The 16010-nt window shown below is 45.7% G+C and overlaps 1 protein-coding gene across 3 annotated transcripts in view; it reads left to right on the top strand.

The window, feature by feature from the left end:
* Window positions 1-2166: 2166 nt before the first annotated feature.
* Window positions 2167-16010, top strand: part of MOCS1 (molybdenum cofactor synthesis 1) — a 34677-nt gene continuing 20833 nt past the window's right edge. For all 3 annotated transcript variants that reach the window (XM_012721701.1, XM_012721697.1, XM_004673450.2), the window contains exons 1-3: window positions 2167-2367; window positions 8698-8824; window positions 10204-10371. In XM_012721701.1, coding sequence (XP_012577155.1) covers window positions 2245-2367; window positions 8698-8824; window positions 10204-10371 — 418 coding nt within the window. In that variant the 5' untranslated portion in view covers window positions 2167-2244. The remainder of the gene's footprint in view (window positions 2368-8697; window positions 8825-10203; window positions 10372-16010) is intronic.

Here is a 16010-nt window from a genome sequence, read left to right as displayed (position 1 = left end):
GGGAAACAAGTTCTGGCTGGGTACTGATTGAGAAGTAAACATGTGTGGTTTTTAGTCATTGTGCTTTACAGCCAACAACTCCAACATTTCAATCTAGACCATTATATCCACTCACTGAAAATACAAATCTAAGACATAAATTCTACCATTTTATGAGCATTTACTGGGAACCTACTGTGCATTAAATTCTACAAAAGATGATAGGATGACTGATGATTTAGCTGTGTTACCAGTCCTCAAAGGGTTAATTGTGCAGAAGTCACATAAACAAATTCTGTCATTGTATTATAATTGCTACCATTAACAAAGGTCAGTCTATGATACAGTAGAAGGAAGAAGGCCTTGCTGGTTTCACTCATGGAACCACCAAGAAATTATACACTGAGTTAGGATTTTGAAAGGAATCATTTTTTTTTTTCAAGAACATGTTAATTTTTTTTATTACAAAAGTTTATTTTTACATCATTTTGTACATTTTTTTTCCATCTCAATTGTAATCCCCGCGGATTTCCCATCACCAAGTCACCCATGTGCCATCACCATAATCCCGTGCATTTCCCTCCCCCCACCCCGTTTTTGATCCCATTCCCCACTCCACCTCCACAAAATGTCTCTGGTATATGGTTGTTCATTATTTTTGTTATTTTCCACCTGGTCCATTATACTCCTGCTATGAGTGAAACCATCCGGTATTTTTCTTTCTCTTTCTGGCTTATCTCACTAAGCATGATCTTTTCCAATTCCATCCAAGTTGCTGCAAAAGACATGTGTTTCTCTTTTTTGGTTGCTGAGTAATATTCCATTGTATATATGTACCACATCTTTGAAAGGAATCATTTTTAAGGTGAGAGTAGTATTAGAAGATCAACGGGGATATTAAGGCATCTACATCTGACAAAAGGGACACCCAATCTGAAGAAACAAAGATTAGAAATGGTGTTACTGGACCTAATAAGAACTGGACTCATGGCCCAGAGGCCAGAGCAGTGGACAGAGAACAATATCTCTGATCTACTGCACATGCGTGGTCAAATCAAGGCACAGAAGAAAAGAGAAATCAGACAAGAATGTCTGTGTGGCGCCTTCAGTACAGTTTCTTGGTCCTCAAAACAGGGTGAAGAAAGTGGAGAGTAGAACTGGCAAGGGAAATGGAGAGTATTCTGAAAAAGGACCCTGGACAGGGAAATATATAAGACATTGATTCATTCCTTAATTTAAATGCTCACATTTGCACAAAGGATCTAGAAGAACCCAAGTGTATTTGGGCAGATGGGTGGAAATGGCCCAATGACCCAGATGATGTTGTCTACAAGGGCTGACATTAAGTAATGATGCTTTTGTAGTACAAATGGTACTTATTAGAGTGGGTATCATTTTTGGAATGCTACCTACACACCATGCCATAACTTCTTCCCATGTATTCCCCCTTTAAGCGTAATGCCAGATGACTTACCTTCAGGGTGAGAGGGTGTTTCTATATAAAATGTTAATATTTTGTTTATCATCAATTATTTGTTGTTGTTGTTTTGGCATTGAGTCTGGCTTTTTAAAATATTGCATTGAAATATCATCTCGAGGCCCTCTCTGGTGGTGCAATAGGTTAGGATGCAGCACTGCAAGATAGCAATAGCTGCTTCAGTGAGAGTTCGATCCCCAGTCCCTGAGGTGACCCACAGGGTGCAGCGGACCTCTACTGTCTCTCCCGCTGCTCCCCCTCAGCATGTACTTTATCGATCTGCCTGTTCTGCTCCCTTCTCCGTCTCTGGCGAAGCCTCTCACCAGCCCTGCGCCAAATAAATCGTAAAAAAAAAAAAAAGACTGACACTTTAATAAAGAAAGAAAGATCACCTTGATAACTGCGTATTTTGGTGCATCCTTAAAATTTGCACGAAAGGCAATGCTTCATTGTCTAGCCCCCGTTCTGCCTTGCCAAAAGCACTTTATTGTCAATCACACCACGTTCTAAATCGAGAACCAGAGAAGCCAGAGAAGAGAGAAAGAAAAGATCAGCTTAAACTTGTACTTTCCAAGCCTTAGTAAGCTTACCAGATCAGGAAAAGAACAGAGGACTGCCACTACAACTCCCAGAAGGCCGCGCGGCGCGGCGCCCTCGCCGATTGGCTGCGTGGGTCCTGCCCCCGCCCCGCCCCGCCCCGGCCGCGATGACCCAGGGCACTGAGTCCCGGGCTAGTGCGCTCCCGAAACCGGCTATCCAGCGGACTCACGACCCAGCGAACGGGCTTCATGGCGGCATGGCCGGTGTCCCGGATGCTGCGGGGAGTTCTAAGGAGCAGCACGAGAAGCTGCAGCTCGGGAGCTCCGGTGACGCAGCCCCGCCCCGGGGAGTCCTCCCAACCTGTCACAGAGGTGAGCCCGCCTGCATCCATATCTCCGTGGAGAGGAGGCAGCCGGACAAGCTGTCCCTTCCGCAAGAAGCATCCGGGCCCATCCACAGAGGCCGCTCTGGGAGCTGGAGCGCCTCCCTGCCCCCCGACCCCCGACACTTAATTGGGGTTCCTTAATTGGGAATCGGGGAGGAGTGGTGGAATGATGTTTTTCAGAGAGACTACCCAGTCTCACCTAATACTCCGCTGAGAGGGGCTTCTTGGGGTCTCGCAGCCTTGGGACCCCCTTCCTGGTGGCAGGTAATTCCCAGAGGTGGTGGTGAGGGCTGGGGGCGGGGGAAGCTAGGACTTTGGGTGCATGAGGTTTTTTTGTTGGTGCCCCGCCTCAGCCATGCCTCACACCCTGCCTCTTTCTAAACCTCTTCCTCTGTCTCCCACAATGGAGGGTGTCTGTGATCAGGTGTTTTTGTGACACTGCTTCAATAGTGTGACACTGACTAAAAATGTCACCTTGTTGCCACCACTAGTCAGTTGTCACTTCTGTAATCGCCGGGCTGTGTGACCTGTCCTTCCCTGACTCTTTCCTCCTCACTTTCCTCCAGGAGGATGGTTCAGCCTCATTCTAAAGCAGGGCTTCCTGTCTCTTCAGGGTTGGGGGCGATCCCCTCAGTCTTTGATTGTGCCCCTTCCTTTGTCTGATTCATGGCATAATAGTATTTTAGTTTGTTTTTGTTTGCCCGTAAGGTCAGGGAATACTTTTGGGAGAAACATCTCTTTTTAGTTGGTGAAACCTCTTTTCTAGACCAATCTGGTGATTTGTTTTGCATCTCCTAGAACAAGGCCTCCATATTCTTCACTACCTCCTCCCACCCTCTACACGTTGTTCAATTGCAGGTGTCAATCTACCGTGCTTTCTTCAAACCTCATTCCCCTCTGGATTCTTCAAATAAGCAGACCCCATTGCTGCAAACTAGAAAAGTTTTTCAGTATCCTTGAACTCTACTTTCTCATTTTTTCCCCCAGTGAAGTTGAAAAATTGCTGAGAGATCACTAATGAATTCAGGGAAAGGGAAGTTTCTTCTCTCTTCTCCCCACCACAGCCCAATTTATTTCATATCTTTCCTGAGAGGCCCTGTTTAAGTGACTTCATATGTGGTCTCATTAAGTCCCCACAGTTAACCATGGGAGGTAAGTATTTTCCTCAGTCACAGAGTTGTTAAACAAGGAAGCAGCAATTCAAAACTAGCACCTGTGCTCCTGCATCTTCCCTGTGGACAAAGGGGGCCTCACCTCTTTCCAATAGGAGAGGCGGGATAGTTAGCAGCTAAGAACAGGGACTCTGGAACAAATGACTGGATTTGAATCCCAAACCTACTGCTTACTACGTGAAGCATAGCAAGGCCTGGCACTGTAGGACCTCAGTCTTCTCATTTGTAAAGTGAGTATAATAGTATCTTATTCACAGGGTGATTTAGGATTTAAATAAATTAATATGTAAACTTAGAGCAAAGCCTGTCACAGGTAAGCACTATGTCATTAGCCAACTGGACGCTCCCCCAGCTTTGAGGATATTTTCCCAAGTGCTTAACATCCTACTGTCAGTGGTGGAGTCAGCAGATGCTTATGACTGAAAATCAGTTAGTGAGGGGCCATCTGAAATAGTAGAGCCCTAATTCCTCCTGGCTCCTGAAATAGTCACTTCCCCTTTCTCCTTTTCTTTAAAACCAAGAGAGTTAGACCAGCCCATCTTCATGCAGCAGGGGAAAGTACAGAACATGCAAGAGAATCTCAGAGGTGAAAGGCCTGGAGCTGTGTGTGCTTAGCCCCTCCAGGGTGCTCTTCCCTGCAAGCACTATGCTCCTGGGTGGAGGTCTCATTGGGGATGGGAGGTGCTGAGAGAGAAAGGGGAAAGACTTGGGTGTGGCTTGAGTGTCAGGGTTTGGGACGGAGAGAGGTGGGAAGTATGAAGTGGGAGATGGCTATGAGGGCAGAGGGCAGCTAAGGAACCTCGGGCTTCATCTGCTAACAGACTGAGCAGCTTCTACATGTGGCAGGGGAGGGAGGTATGTGTGAGGAGGTGGGGAGGTGGGGAGGATGCCAAAGCTACCTGCCTACCTGATTGGGGCAGCCGGGACAATATTATTTCTAGAGTTTATTCTAATCAGAAGTGACACACCCCTCTTTTTCCCACTTGGGCTGCAGATATGTTTTGTTGGGGCACCAAGGGAGTGGTCTGAGGTCCTGGGCTGCTACCTTGGGTCAAGAACAAGGACAGGGGCCAGGGTAACTACAAGGTAAAGACAACCAGCTGTTAGTGGGCCTGAGAGAATAAGTGCTGGAAATGAGAGATTGAACAGAAAGGAGTGAGGAGGACTACAGTGCCTGGAGTGAGGCAGTGGCACCTGGAGAGAAAGTTGGCCTTTCAGGGCTTTTCTTGACTTCCAACATGCCCAGCTCCTCAAAAATCTTCCAGTGAAGTATGTCTTTGCCAGGAGCCAGAGATCTAGAACTTTACGCTCCTAGTAAGCACAGATGGAGGGAGAGGGGAGAGGTAGGCTTAAGTCCTTTGCTAAGCCCTCACTGAATAGAGATTAATTTTGAAGTGTGCTAGTATGCATCCCAAATAGCAAATAAATTGGGGCCACTGATATTCGAGTTTGGCACATGCTTGTTTTCTACATAATAATCCCGCTACTCTGTTACTATACTAGAACTATTGGTAAGTATCATTCAAGTCAAACGCTCCTGGTTAGTTAAGGGAGGGGCCCAGCCTTCCAAGTGCCTCCCCTAGTAGTTAGTGACTAACTCCTTTGTGCCACCCTTCCCCACCCAGCCCTGCCCTCATCTGCACTGGGTAGGCAGCCAAGAGATAACCAGCGACATACGGCAGGCTGCCTAGTGCCTACTTACCATCACTAGTGCCTGTGGGCCTCCGGAGCTCCGACTCCCAGGGCCTGCTTTGGGTGCTGTGACAGCAGGTCAGAAAGCACCAGCCATGTGCTATCTGCTATGAAACAAGAGTTGGAAAGCCAGAACCTTCCTTGAGGCAAGGCCAGGACAGGGGAAGCTGACAAGAATGGGAAAAGTCACAGCAAACACAGCTAGTGTTCTCTGTGAATGTTTGTTTGGCAAATGACTATATGTAAGAATTATATTAAGTAAATAACAATGAAATGATTGAAAACCTCCTTTCCAGGAGCTCCTCCAATTAACTGGTAGTGTTATTACCCACACTTTACTACAGACAAGGAAATTAAAGCTTAAAGAACTTAGCTCCTTTGCTTAACAGCTGACTTGTAACAGAGCCAGGTTAGTCAGGTTGACCTACTCCTGCAGTGTGTGCTCAGAAGTCCATCGACTACCGGGCCCTCCCTGGTGGCTGAAGGGGTCAATGCGCAGCACTATGAAGCTGTCCACTGCAGCATGAGTTTGAACCCCAGCCAAGGAGGTGACCCACACGGCAAGGCAGACCTCTCCTCAGCAGTGGATTTCAGTCAGTCTGCTTGTTTTGTTCCCAGCTCTGTCTCTGGTAAATCCTCTCACCCCTTGCACTTCTGGTCTATACTCCAGTTCTTGTACACATACATAAATAAATCTTTCAACCGACAAAAAAAAGGAGCCCATCAAGTACCCCTGATCCTGGTGTCACTGAGGCAGTGCTTCCCTGTGGGGGCTACAGAGAAATAATCTGGGGCTTCACCCCAGCTTAGGAGAGTCAGAATCCCTGGACTGAAACCCTGGTAGCACATCCGCATCACCTGAAGAACACCAAAGAGTCTGATGCAGATTTAAAAACCATTGCACTAAACTAAACCATGTTGACAGTCAAGGCCCGGCCAGAAATTAATAATTACTCCAGAGTAACCAGGCTTTCATATGCCTTCTCTTTGGATCAGAGGCAGGCCTATTAGTTCATTGATACAGTGGCTAGATAATTGGTATTTCAGTGTCTACAGTGTGTCCTTAGTGAGTGAGACAGGAGGGCTTTCCATTCTAGGAAACAGCCTACGCCATCAGGGGTATGAACAATTGAGGGGTTCTCCTGAAATGCCCCAGCCCTTCAGGGTGAGGGGTCGCTGCCCTGCTTGCTAATTCCTTCTGGATCCAAGGTTCCTTTGACTGGTGACAATGGGTTATGTTTTCCTTCAGGAGATTTAAAGGAAAGGGAAAAAAGATCTAAGAACGAAAAGTAGGCCATGCAGTGTTGGAGGCGAGAAGAGGCAGAGGGCAGAGATGAGGGTTGTTAAAACCCAAGAGATTTATTAGCATGCCTAGCAGGGTGAGGGGGTATATCGACGTGCGCGTGTATGTGTGTGCGTGTATGTGTATAGAGTCTGAATGAATTTAGATAAGGTCTCTCCAGATCTCAAAAGTGAAATCTGACCCGCCCCTCCCGTAGCCTGAACTGAGTGCCTGATTCACTGCCGATTGCCCCATTACATGCTTGTGTCTGACTTCTGCTGAGTCATACTCCTTGGATTTGTTTTGGCTCTTTGTCACCTAGCCACCTTCCCCCAATATGTTAGGGCTAGAATGGGGGGATATCTTGGCAAATAAGGGGGTGGGGTCTGGAGTGACTAACAGATTGCTGAATTACAAATGGAGAAAAAGGTACAACTGTCACAAATCTAGATTCCCTGTTATGTGGACTCTGGTGACCTAAGGAGCTCCCAAAGACAGACAGAGGGGAATGGAGAGGTGAAACTGGCATGTTTATAGCATTCTGCAGTCCCAAGTGGTGACTGCTGTTTATGGTCATGAGACAGTGAGCAGGGCTTCTCAGTGGACATGTGAAACTAGTTACAGTGTGGGTGGTGTGAGGTCTGTTTTGTATGGACCCAGCAAAGTCCTAGAAGCACCAGCCAATCTTTCTCTCTCAGATCCCTTTTATCCTTAGAGTTAAGCAGTGACTTTGACCCTGGCTTCTCCTTAGAATTACTTGGAGAGATTAACCACACAGGCACCCAAAGATCTAAATTCACTTAGTTTCCAAGGGAGTTTTTAATCTCTTACACTTGCTAGGTGGTCCCCATGCTCACCCACAGCTAAAGTTACCTGTTCTTCCTCCTGGTGAACAGATACACAGGACCTCAGAAGTGTTGGAGGCATTAACTCTTTTAGGGTATTCTGCTGAATAGGCCTCCTATTCTGTGATTCCTCTAGTAGCAGTTACCTGCTAGCTTCATGACCCAAGAGCCACCATTCTTTCCCACCTCTGCCTTTTATTCAACTTGTCTTAAGCAAGACAACCTTAGTCCATAACTGTTCTTATTTTACAACTGGAAAAACAGGGCCTGCATGAGTTAAAAGAACTTTCCTGGTATGTCAAGTCATACCTGGGCCAGAAACCAGTCACCTTCAGTGTAGATCCCTGTCCTTAGACCACATGACTATACACTAAGGCCATGGTTTCTTTTTCTAAAGATCCTAAAGCAACAACTTCTTCCCACCCTGTGTGCTGTCCTATGTAAGCCTTCTGGACTCACCCTGTACAATTAGAGAAAAGGATTTAGACCTTGGAATGAGAAGAACCTGCATTTTGATCCTGCTTCTTCCAAGGGTGTTCTTGGACCCCAGCCTAGCCTTAGTTATAAAACATTCTTTGGAAACTTTAAAATGCTTTTCAAAAGTGATTTCTATGGGGCAATTATCTCATCAGCATCTGTCATGACCTGGGATCTCTAAGAGGGAAGAGATGAGATTAGATCAAGCTTGGGAAAGAGTGAGGTTGACAGCTCCTTTCTCTCCCCAGGACAAGTTTGGGCCTTACAGTGGCTTCCAACCCTTAGGCCCCAAACAGTGGGCGTTTGATCCTTCCTTGTGGCTCTGGGTAGAGTGCAGGATGACTGAAGCACGCTCTTAATGACCGCCTCTAGACTCCCTTTTTCCTCTACTGGCTGGCCGTGTCAGGACCTTGGGGATAGTTCAGGCCTAGTTCTTTTATTTAAAAAAAAGATTTTATTTATTTATGCATACAGAAGTGGGGTCTAGGCCAGAGGTGTAGGAGTGGCAAAGGTATTCACCTGAAACAGTGTGGGGAGCAGAACCAGCAGATTGATGAAATACACTGCTGAGGGGAGTAGTGGGCAAGGCAGGAGAAGTCTGCTGAGCCATGTGGGTCACCTCCAGGGCCAGGGATCAAACTCTCACCACAGCAGCCATGGCTTGGCTTAGCTTCACAGTGCAGTACTCCAGCCCACTGTGCTGTTTCAATCCCAGCTTCCTCAGGACGGTGGAGTCCACAGAGGAAGATTAGAGGTGCTAAATAGATGTCAGTGATGAGGGTGGTTGCTTGAAGGGGAACTCTCTCCCCATCCACATTTCTCCCTTCCCCACACCCCAATCATTGCAGGAGCTGTCCCAGAGGAGGCAGTTCCTACACGAGCATGCAGCCCCCTTCTCCGACTTCCTCACCGACAGCTTTGGCCGCCAGCACAGCTACCTGCGGATCTCCCTCACCGAGAAGTGCAACCTCAGATGTAAGTCACCTTCCGGGCCCTCTCTGGGCTCCAGTGTGGAGAAACCTCTCCACACTCAGGAATCTTTCTCAGTCCTGCCAGTTCCTTTTTCAAACTTCTCCACCTACCTTTACTCCCTCTTTTTCCAGGTGGGGTTCAGGAGCAAGATAAAGAGGTCAAGGTTAAGCTTTATGATCCTGGAAGCTGGGTTCTACTTGGAATTAGATTTGACAACGAAATGCTGTTGGGTTTAGGATTAAGATTGGACTCAATCTAATCTGACCTCACTCTTTGGGGCCTTTTTCTCTCTCCCTTGGTTTCTCTGCAGTTTCCAAAGTTCAGGCCGTGGCCAGGGCAGGGTGTGGGGTACTGGACACCGTAAGTGTGTAAAGTACACATAGTGCCTGTAAACTGTGCCAACTGACAGAAGTGGTTGGGGGTCAAGCAGACACAGAGTCCTCATTTCATAATCCACCCTGAGGGCTCTGGTTGTAGCCACTGCTGGATGGACGTCCACAGTTCATTTGCCTCTCCCTCCCTCCCTCTCTTCTTACTCCCTGTAGTAGCTCCCAATAAGAAATCCATTTGCTTTATAGTCCTATAAATCCATCTGTGGGTGTTTCAGTCAGTGTTTAACCAAATGCCCCTCACTACATACAGTACTGGTATTCTGATATTCTTACCTGTTCTAAAAAGATCATTTCTGAGCCCTTCATTCATGTCACTAAATGACCCTCTCTCTGCCCAGATCTTTATAACAACTGTACCTTATGAACTGATGGTACAGGATAGTGCCCCTCACCTGCCAGGCTCACCTCATTTACCACATTCTGCCACCTCACCTCAAAGTAGTACCTCAGTTTTCCTGCCTTTTGAATGGTAAGAATCTAAAACAGGCTGGCTATTTAGTTACAGAGGAGAGGAGTTTTACCAGGCCTAAGCATACTCTCCTGCCTCTTTCACCGTGAAGGATAACTTTGCCAGATGAAATGAAGAGGGTGAATGTGACAGGGCAAGGGTGCACCTGGCAGGGCTCTGGGCCCATTCCTTCCAGAAGGAATCAGCATCTTGGCATCCTCCCAACTCAGGCAAGCTCTGCGCTCCACCTATTCTCCTAATTGCCGCCCCACCCTAAACACACACACACACACAGTCTGAAGGATATTAAGGCCAGGGAGGAAGGAAGGGCTAACATTTAGAGATGAGAAAGTTGAGGCCTAGAGAAAATGGCGTAGGGTTTACAGCACCTCAGCTGTAGGTGAGGTCAAGGTTTCTCCTCACTGACTGGATAGGGTTTGGTAAAAACTTCTGGCCTAGTGGGTGAGTTAAGGACTGGGGATATCCGGACCTGTCTGCTGTGTCCTCACTTCCTTCCTCTACGTCCCCTCCCTTCCTTTCAGGTCAATACTGCATGCCTGAAGAGGGTGTCCCACTGACCCCCAAGGCTGATCTACTGACCACGGAGGAGATCCTGACCCTAGCTCGGCTCTTTGTGAAAGAAGGTGTAGACAAGATCAGGCTCACAGGAGGAGAGCCGCTCATCCGGCCAGATGTGGTGGACATTGTGGGTGAGTTTGACTCAAGTTGTCATCCCTTCTCCCAGCCCCTTCCTTCTCCAGCTGGACTCTGGTGTTACTGTTTATATCAGCAGCTAATGTTCATTTACAACATTCTGCTCAGACAGGTGAGGGACTGTTATTCCTATTTTAATACAAAAGTGAAGTGATTTTGACACAGCATAGATGTTCACTAACTTGCCAGGGATATAGAACCCAGTTTTGCTATTATAGTGAGATAAAAGTTGTCACCAGGGCCTGGAGGCTCTCGTGATCTGGCTCCTACTGACCTCTATTTCTTGCCTGCCTTTTTACCTCATACTCCCCACCAGTCACACCACAGGGCCTTTGCACATGCTCCCCTTGCTGGCACATAGGGCTCAATGATTCTCTCACTGAGATTTCTGTTCATATGTCATCTCCTTCTGTTCATATGTCATCTCTTGTACTCTTAGCACAAACATACACACACACACACAGTCTGAAGGATATTAAGGCCAGGGAGGAAGGAAGGGGAGCCCAGCCACCCCAGCCACCAGGAGGTGGCAAGGCCACCTCACCTACAGCCCAGAGACCTAATCTGGACCTCCACATGTGTTCATGCAGCCTGCAAACTAGTAATGGTTTTTATGTTTGTGAAGGATTGGGGAAAAAGTCTAAAACTAATATTTATTTAATGATGCATGAAAAATTATATAAAATCCTCGGTTCACTGTCCATCAGTAGTTTGATTGCCTACGCATTTGTATATTTCTCATGGCTGGCCATGCAGAGTTGAGTTGTTGCAACAGACCAAATGATCACTGAAGTCAATATTTACTCTCTGGCATTTAACAAAGAGTGTGGTGACCCCTGTTCTGACACATCATGTGATTGGTTATATATTTTGCTATTGTTGAGTTGTCTTTCATTAACTAGCGAAAAAACTGTCAGGACAATGGAGTAGGTTTTGTTCACAACCATGTACTTCAGCACCTGGGACCACCCTGACATGTAGTTACTGATGTTTGCTGAGTGGAGGAAGAGTGGTTCAAAGTGCCATCTCTGATGTTCAAGCTGTATGAATCTCAGCTGTGCCTCTTATTAGCAGTGCAACCTAGGGCACCTTTCAAAATCCATTCTAAGTTCCTGAATGAAGCACATACCTGAGAAGGTTCTGCCCGCCCATGGCAAGTATTCTGTGTGCTGTTTCTAAGTGTAGAAGTCTAGAAGTCTGACTGCAAGGTCAGTCAGAACTTTGCTATGTGATTATATATGATGAAATCAGAGGAAAATAAGGTTCTCTATTATTTATTGTCGAGTGCCTCACCCTGCCCCCCTGTTTGGGATCTCCAAGCCACAGCTTTCAGCTGCATTTTCTGGTTCAGTAAATACTCTCTGGAGAGCCTTCTGTGTTTGGTCCTGTGCTGGGGACACAAGGTCAGTGCCCACAGGCACTGTTTAGAGCTACCTGAAGCCACAGGTGCTGGGGGATCCTTGGCCAACCTTCTCCTCCAGTGTCTACTGGTCACTGACCTGGGTCAACTGGCCCAGGGGAGCTAAACCCTTGTTCCAGACAGCTCCTTGGAGTGGAAAGGCAGGCTGGGTTCCAGGAAAGGACTGAACCTGATGAACCAGCTGGCTGCCAGGCTCAGCCCCCTCATTCAGGCCACTTCAGGTGCTCTCTGGCACAGTTTCCACCTCAAATCACTATGCTCTGTGCCAGGGCCTGTGAGAGAGAAGAGGAGTGGGGATCCCTGCTGTTCTGGGGAGACACAAGTGTCACTGAGCATAGACATGAAAATGTAGCACTTTCTAAGGAACCCACTTGCTTTATGGGCAGAATGAGACCCTGGGAAGTTGGAGGGCCTGTCCCTGCTTCCTGGCTGTGTGAACTTTTGCAGGTTGCTTCCCCACCTCAAAACTCAGTTTCTTCATCTGTGCTTAGGCTGCCTCAAAGACCTTACTTGCTATGATGGTCTGAGGCTTTTGACTCTGGCTGATAACTTGGACTGGAAAAAGTCTACTTGGGACAAGACCCCTGCTGTAATACCTGCTTCTGAGGAATTTCACCCTTCCTTCTAGGGTGGGGTTGAAGAGGGACAAGAATACACCTCTGTCCCACTTTCAGTGTTCTAGAAAAAAAAAAAAATGGCAGCTAAGATGTCTTGAATCCCTGAGTACTGTGCTTTGCCATCTTTTGGGTTAGTTCCTCTGATCTTCCCAAGAAGTACTACTTCCGAACAAAACCTGAAAGACAGGGCAGATGAGTGCTGGGGTGGGGGCAATAGGGAGGGTTAGGGAGGGAGAACAGTAAAGAAGAGCCCCAGGGTGAAGGGCAGTGTGTGTGAAAGTGTGGCAGACTGCCACACTTTGGGTCTCTGCCATAAGCTGTCAGCCTTGGGCCTGGTGCAAAATCTCGCAGGGGGCGGGTTAAGCTTCTGAGCTCTCTACTTCTGACTGTAGTCATCTGTCGTCCCTTCTGCCAACCCCCCAGACTCTCAGTCACTTCTTCACCCTGACTTAGTTGCAAACAGTTTCCTTTGTCCCTTCTTGTCAGATGAGCTTAAAGCCTTGCGGTTCAATAGGGCCTTCCCAGGTGATGGAAATGTCTTTTTCTGATGTCTGATTTGGTAGCCGGTAGCCACGCATTGCCTTGAGCACTTGATGTGGGAATCATGACCAAGGAAATAAATTGGTGGCTCTATGTCATATTAATTAATAGCCCCTGTGGCATGGCTGCCATATTGGATAGTGGAGATTTGAAATTTACCAAAAGAAGTAAGAAAAAAAGCAACTTAATGTGCAAATACTATCACCGTGTTTGAAGAATTTACAGAGAGATTGTTTTGGATCTTAAGAATGACTTGTCACTCTCTGGAGAGCTGAAATTAGCTTAGCAATTACATCTTTTCCTTTTTTATTTCTCCCTTCCTCCCTTCATTCCCCTGCCCCTTCCTTTTTTCTATATGGTGCATCTCGATATCACAACTTACAGCCCATGAGAAGCTAAGACAATGGGGAGCCCTTGAGGTTTTTTGAAAAGGGGTGAAATTTTTTTGTTTCATTTTTGATAGACCTTAGTTGCATAGACAATTTGTAGTGTCCCCACTCATTCTTGCATGGCCCATTTTATTTTATATCATTTTATTTATATGTTATAATGTTGTGTATTCCTAAGGAAACCCAGTATATCCCATCAATTTTTTTTGGAAGACTACAAACAACTGAAATAACCTTTACCACCCACGTAGGCTTCCCTGCCTCACCAAGTATAAAGATGGGAATTCATTCTGAAAAATGTGCCATTAGATGATTTTGTCATTGTGAAAATGTCAGATAATGTAATTAGCAAAGCAAACTGGGCTAGCCTGTGAGTAGCAAACTGCTACTCACCTGTGCTACTCTTGGGACCACTGCTGTACATGTTATTCCAAAATACTGATTTTTTAAAGATTTATTTAATTATGCATCCAAGAACTACAGGCCAGAGGTGTAGGAGATGAGAGGATTCACCAGAGACATGGGGAGCAGAACAGGTGGGTCAACTGAAATATACTGCTGAGGGGAGCAGCGGGCAAGACAGGTGAGGTCTGCTGCATCATGTGGGTCAGCTCCCTGGTCGGGATCACACTCATGTCGCAGTGGCTGGCAATCACTTAATAAGGTGTGTCCTTAACCCCTGTGCCACCAGGGAGGCCCAATTCTAAAATATTGTTAAGCAGTGCATGATTCTACCCCTCCTTCATTCTATTACCTTTTAAAAAATGAGATAAGAGTATTTTTGAACTTTGTAAATATCTGGCTGTATGTAGTTTTTCAAAGTATTTTTTAATTTATTATTTCATTGAGATTATGTTGACTTCCAACATGGTATATGATTCAGATTCAACCCCTTCAGAGGTATGTTACCCCGCCACTAAAAAGCCCATAATCCTCTACCATAGTCCAGTTGGCCCTCATCCCTCTCTGCTCCCCACCCACCACCTCCCCCTCTGATAGTCTCAACTAGGAGGGGCAAGGAACCTGGAATCTCCCCTTTTTGCTTGGCACCACCCTGTTACAATCTCATCTTGGGCACTCCCAGGTCATTTCCATGACTTGGCTATTATAAATAGGGCTGCAATGAACATATCCTTTGATTTAGTGTTTTTGCATTTTTCTAGTAGATACCTGGGAGTAGATTGCTAGATCACATGCTGAATCTACTTTTAATTATTTTGAGAAATCCCCATCCTGCTTTTTCCATAGATCTGGATCATTCTATAGTCCCACCAACAGTGTATGGAGGGTTTTATGTATCCACACCGGGTTTATTCTTTTGACATCACTAAAATGTATGTATATTGTCTTTAAATGCAGTTTATTCCTTTTCTCTTCAATTTACTGTCCCATGATGACTTTACCGCTAGTCAGCAATTTGATTTTCCAAGGATTCTCATTCATGTATCTTGGTGTACATTTTCTTTAGGAGTGGAATTGCTGAGGTATAGAATATATGAATGCTCAACTTTGGAAAACAATTTTATATCCACTTATAATGTGGTTACCTTATACACTGTTTCAACAGTACATGAGAAAGAAACCCCTTTGAACCACATCCTCTCCAGTACTTAGTGCGATTCTTCTGGATTTTGGCCAGTTGTTTGGTTGTAAAATGAAGTTTTATTATAGTCTTTGTTTGTATTTCCCTGTTTAAGACTAAAGTCAGGTATCTCTTCCCATGTTTATTAGCCATTTATTTTTTTCATGCTGTTTTTTTCTATTTAGTTATTTGTCTTCACATTGTTCTGGTTCTTAATATGTGTTACAAATACCTTCTCTTAAGTGTCACAGTTCTTTTGATCTTAATTTGGTTTTGTCTTTTACAGTTACTGTTTTTTATGCCTTGCTAATAAAACACCTCACCCCACATCAGACCAGCTACCTATATTTTCACTAAAAAACTGAAAGTTTGCTTTTTGCATTTAAGTCCTTAGTTCATCTGTGGATGATTTTTGAGATCTGGTGTCATTTTTTTTTTCATATGAAGTCACTGTTTAGAGTTCCTTTTATTGTACCATTTCCCCTTCCTCCACAAATCTCCCACATGTCCACTGGTTAGTGTTGGTTCCTGTTTGTGCTGGTGGTCAGTTTTGCATATGGGCACTTTAAAATAAGTTCATTGTTTGGTAGAAAAAGTCCTTTTTATTTTTCAGCACTATTTTATCTGTACTAAGCCTTCTCCTTGTAAATTTTAAAATAAGTTTACTAAGTTTCATGGAACATTCTGTTCGGATTTCTTCTTTTGTATTGAATTCAAATGTTTAAGATGATAAATTTTAAGTTATGTGTATTTTTTTTTTAAAGATTTATTTATTTGTGCATACAGAACTGGGGTACAGGCCAGAGGCTCAGGGGCGGCGAGAGTCCACCAGAGACAGAGTGGGGAGCAGAACAGGAGAATTGACTAAAATACACTGCTGAGGGGAGCAGCGGGCGGGCCAGGAGAGGTCTGCCGCACCATGTGGTCACCTCCGGGGCAGGTGGGGATCGAACTCATGCGGAAGCGGCTTTAGCTTCTCAGTGCTGTGCTTTAACCCGCTGCGCCACCAGGGAGGGCCAATTTTATGTTATGTGTATTTTAAGTGGTATTAAAATGTATGCACATTGTTTTGTGGCCATGACTTCTA

Source organism: Condylura cristata, unplaced genomic scaffold (assembly GCF_000260355.1).
Source record: "Condylura cristata isolate star-nosed mole 26May11 unplaced genomic scaffold, ConCri1.0 scaffold00001, whole genome shotgun sequence".
Taxonomy (NCBI): Eukaryota; Metazoa; Chordata; class Mammalia; order Eulipotyphla; family Talpidae; genus Condylura; species Condylura cristata.
The sequence above is the reverse complement of the archived record's forward strand: the minus strand, read 5'-3'. Positions and strand labels throughout refer to the sequence as shown.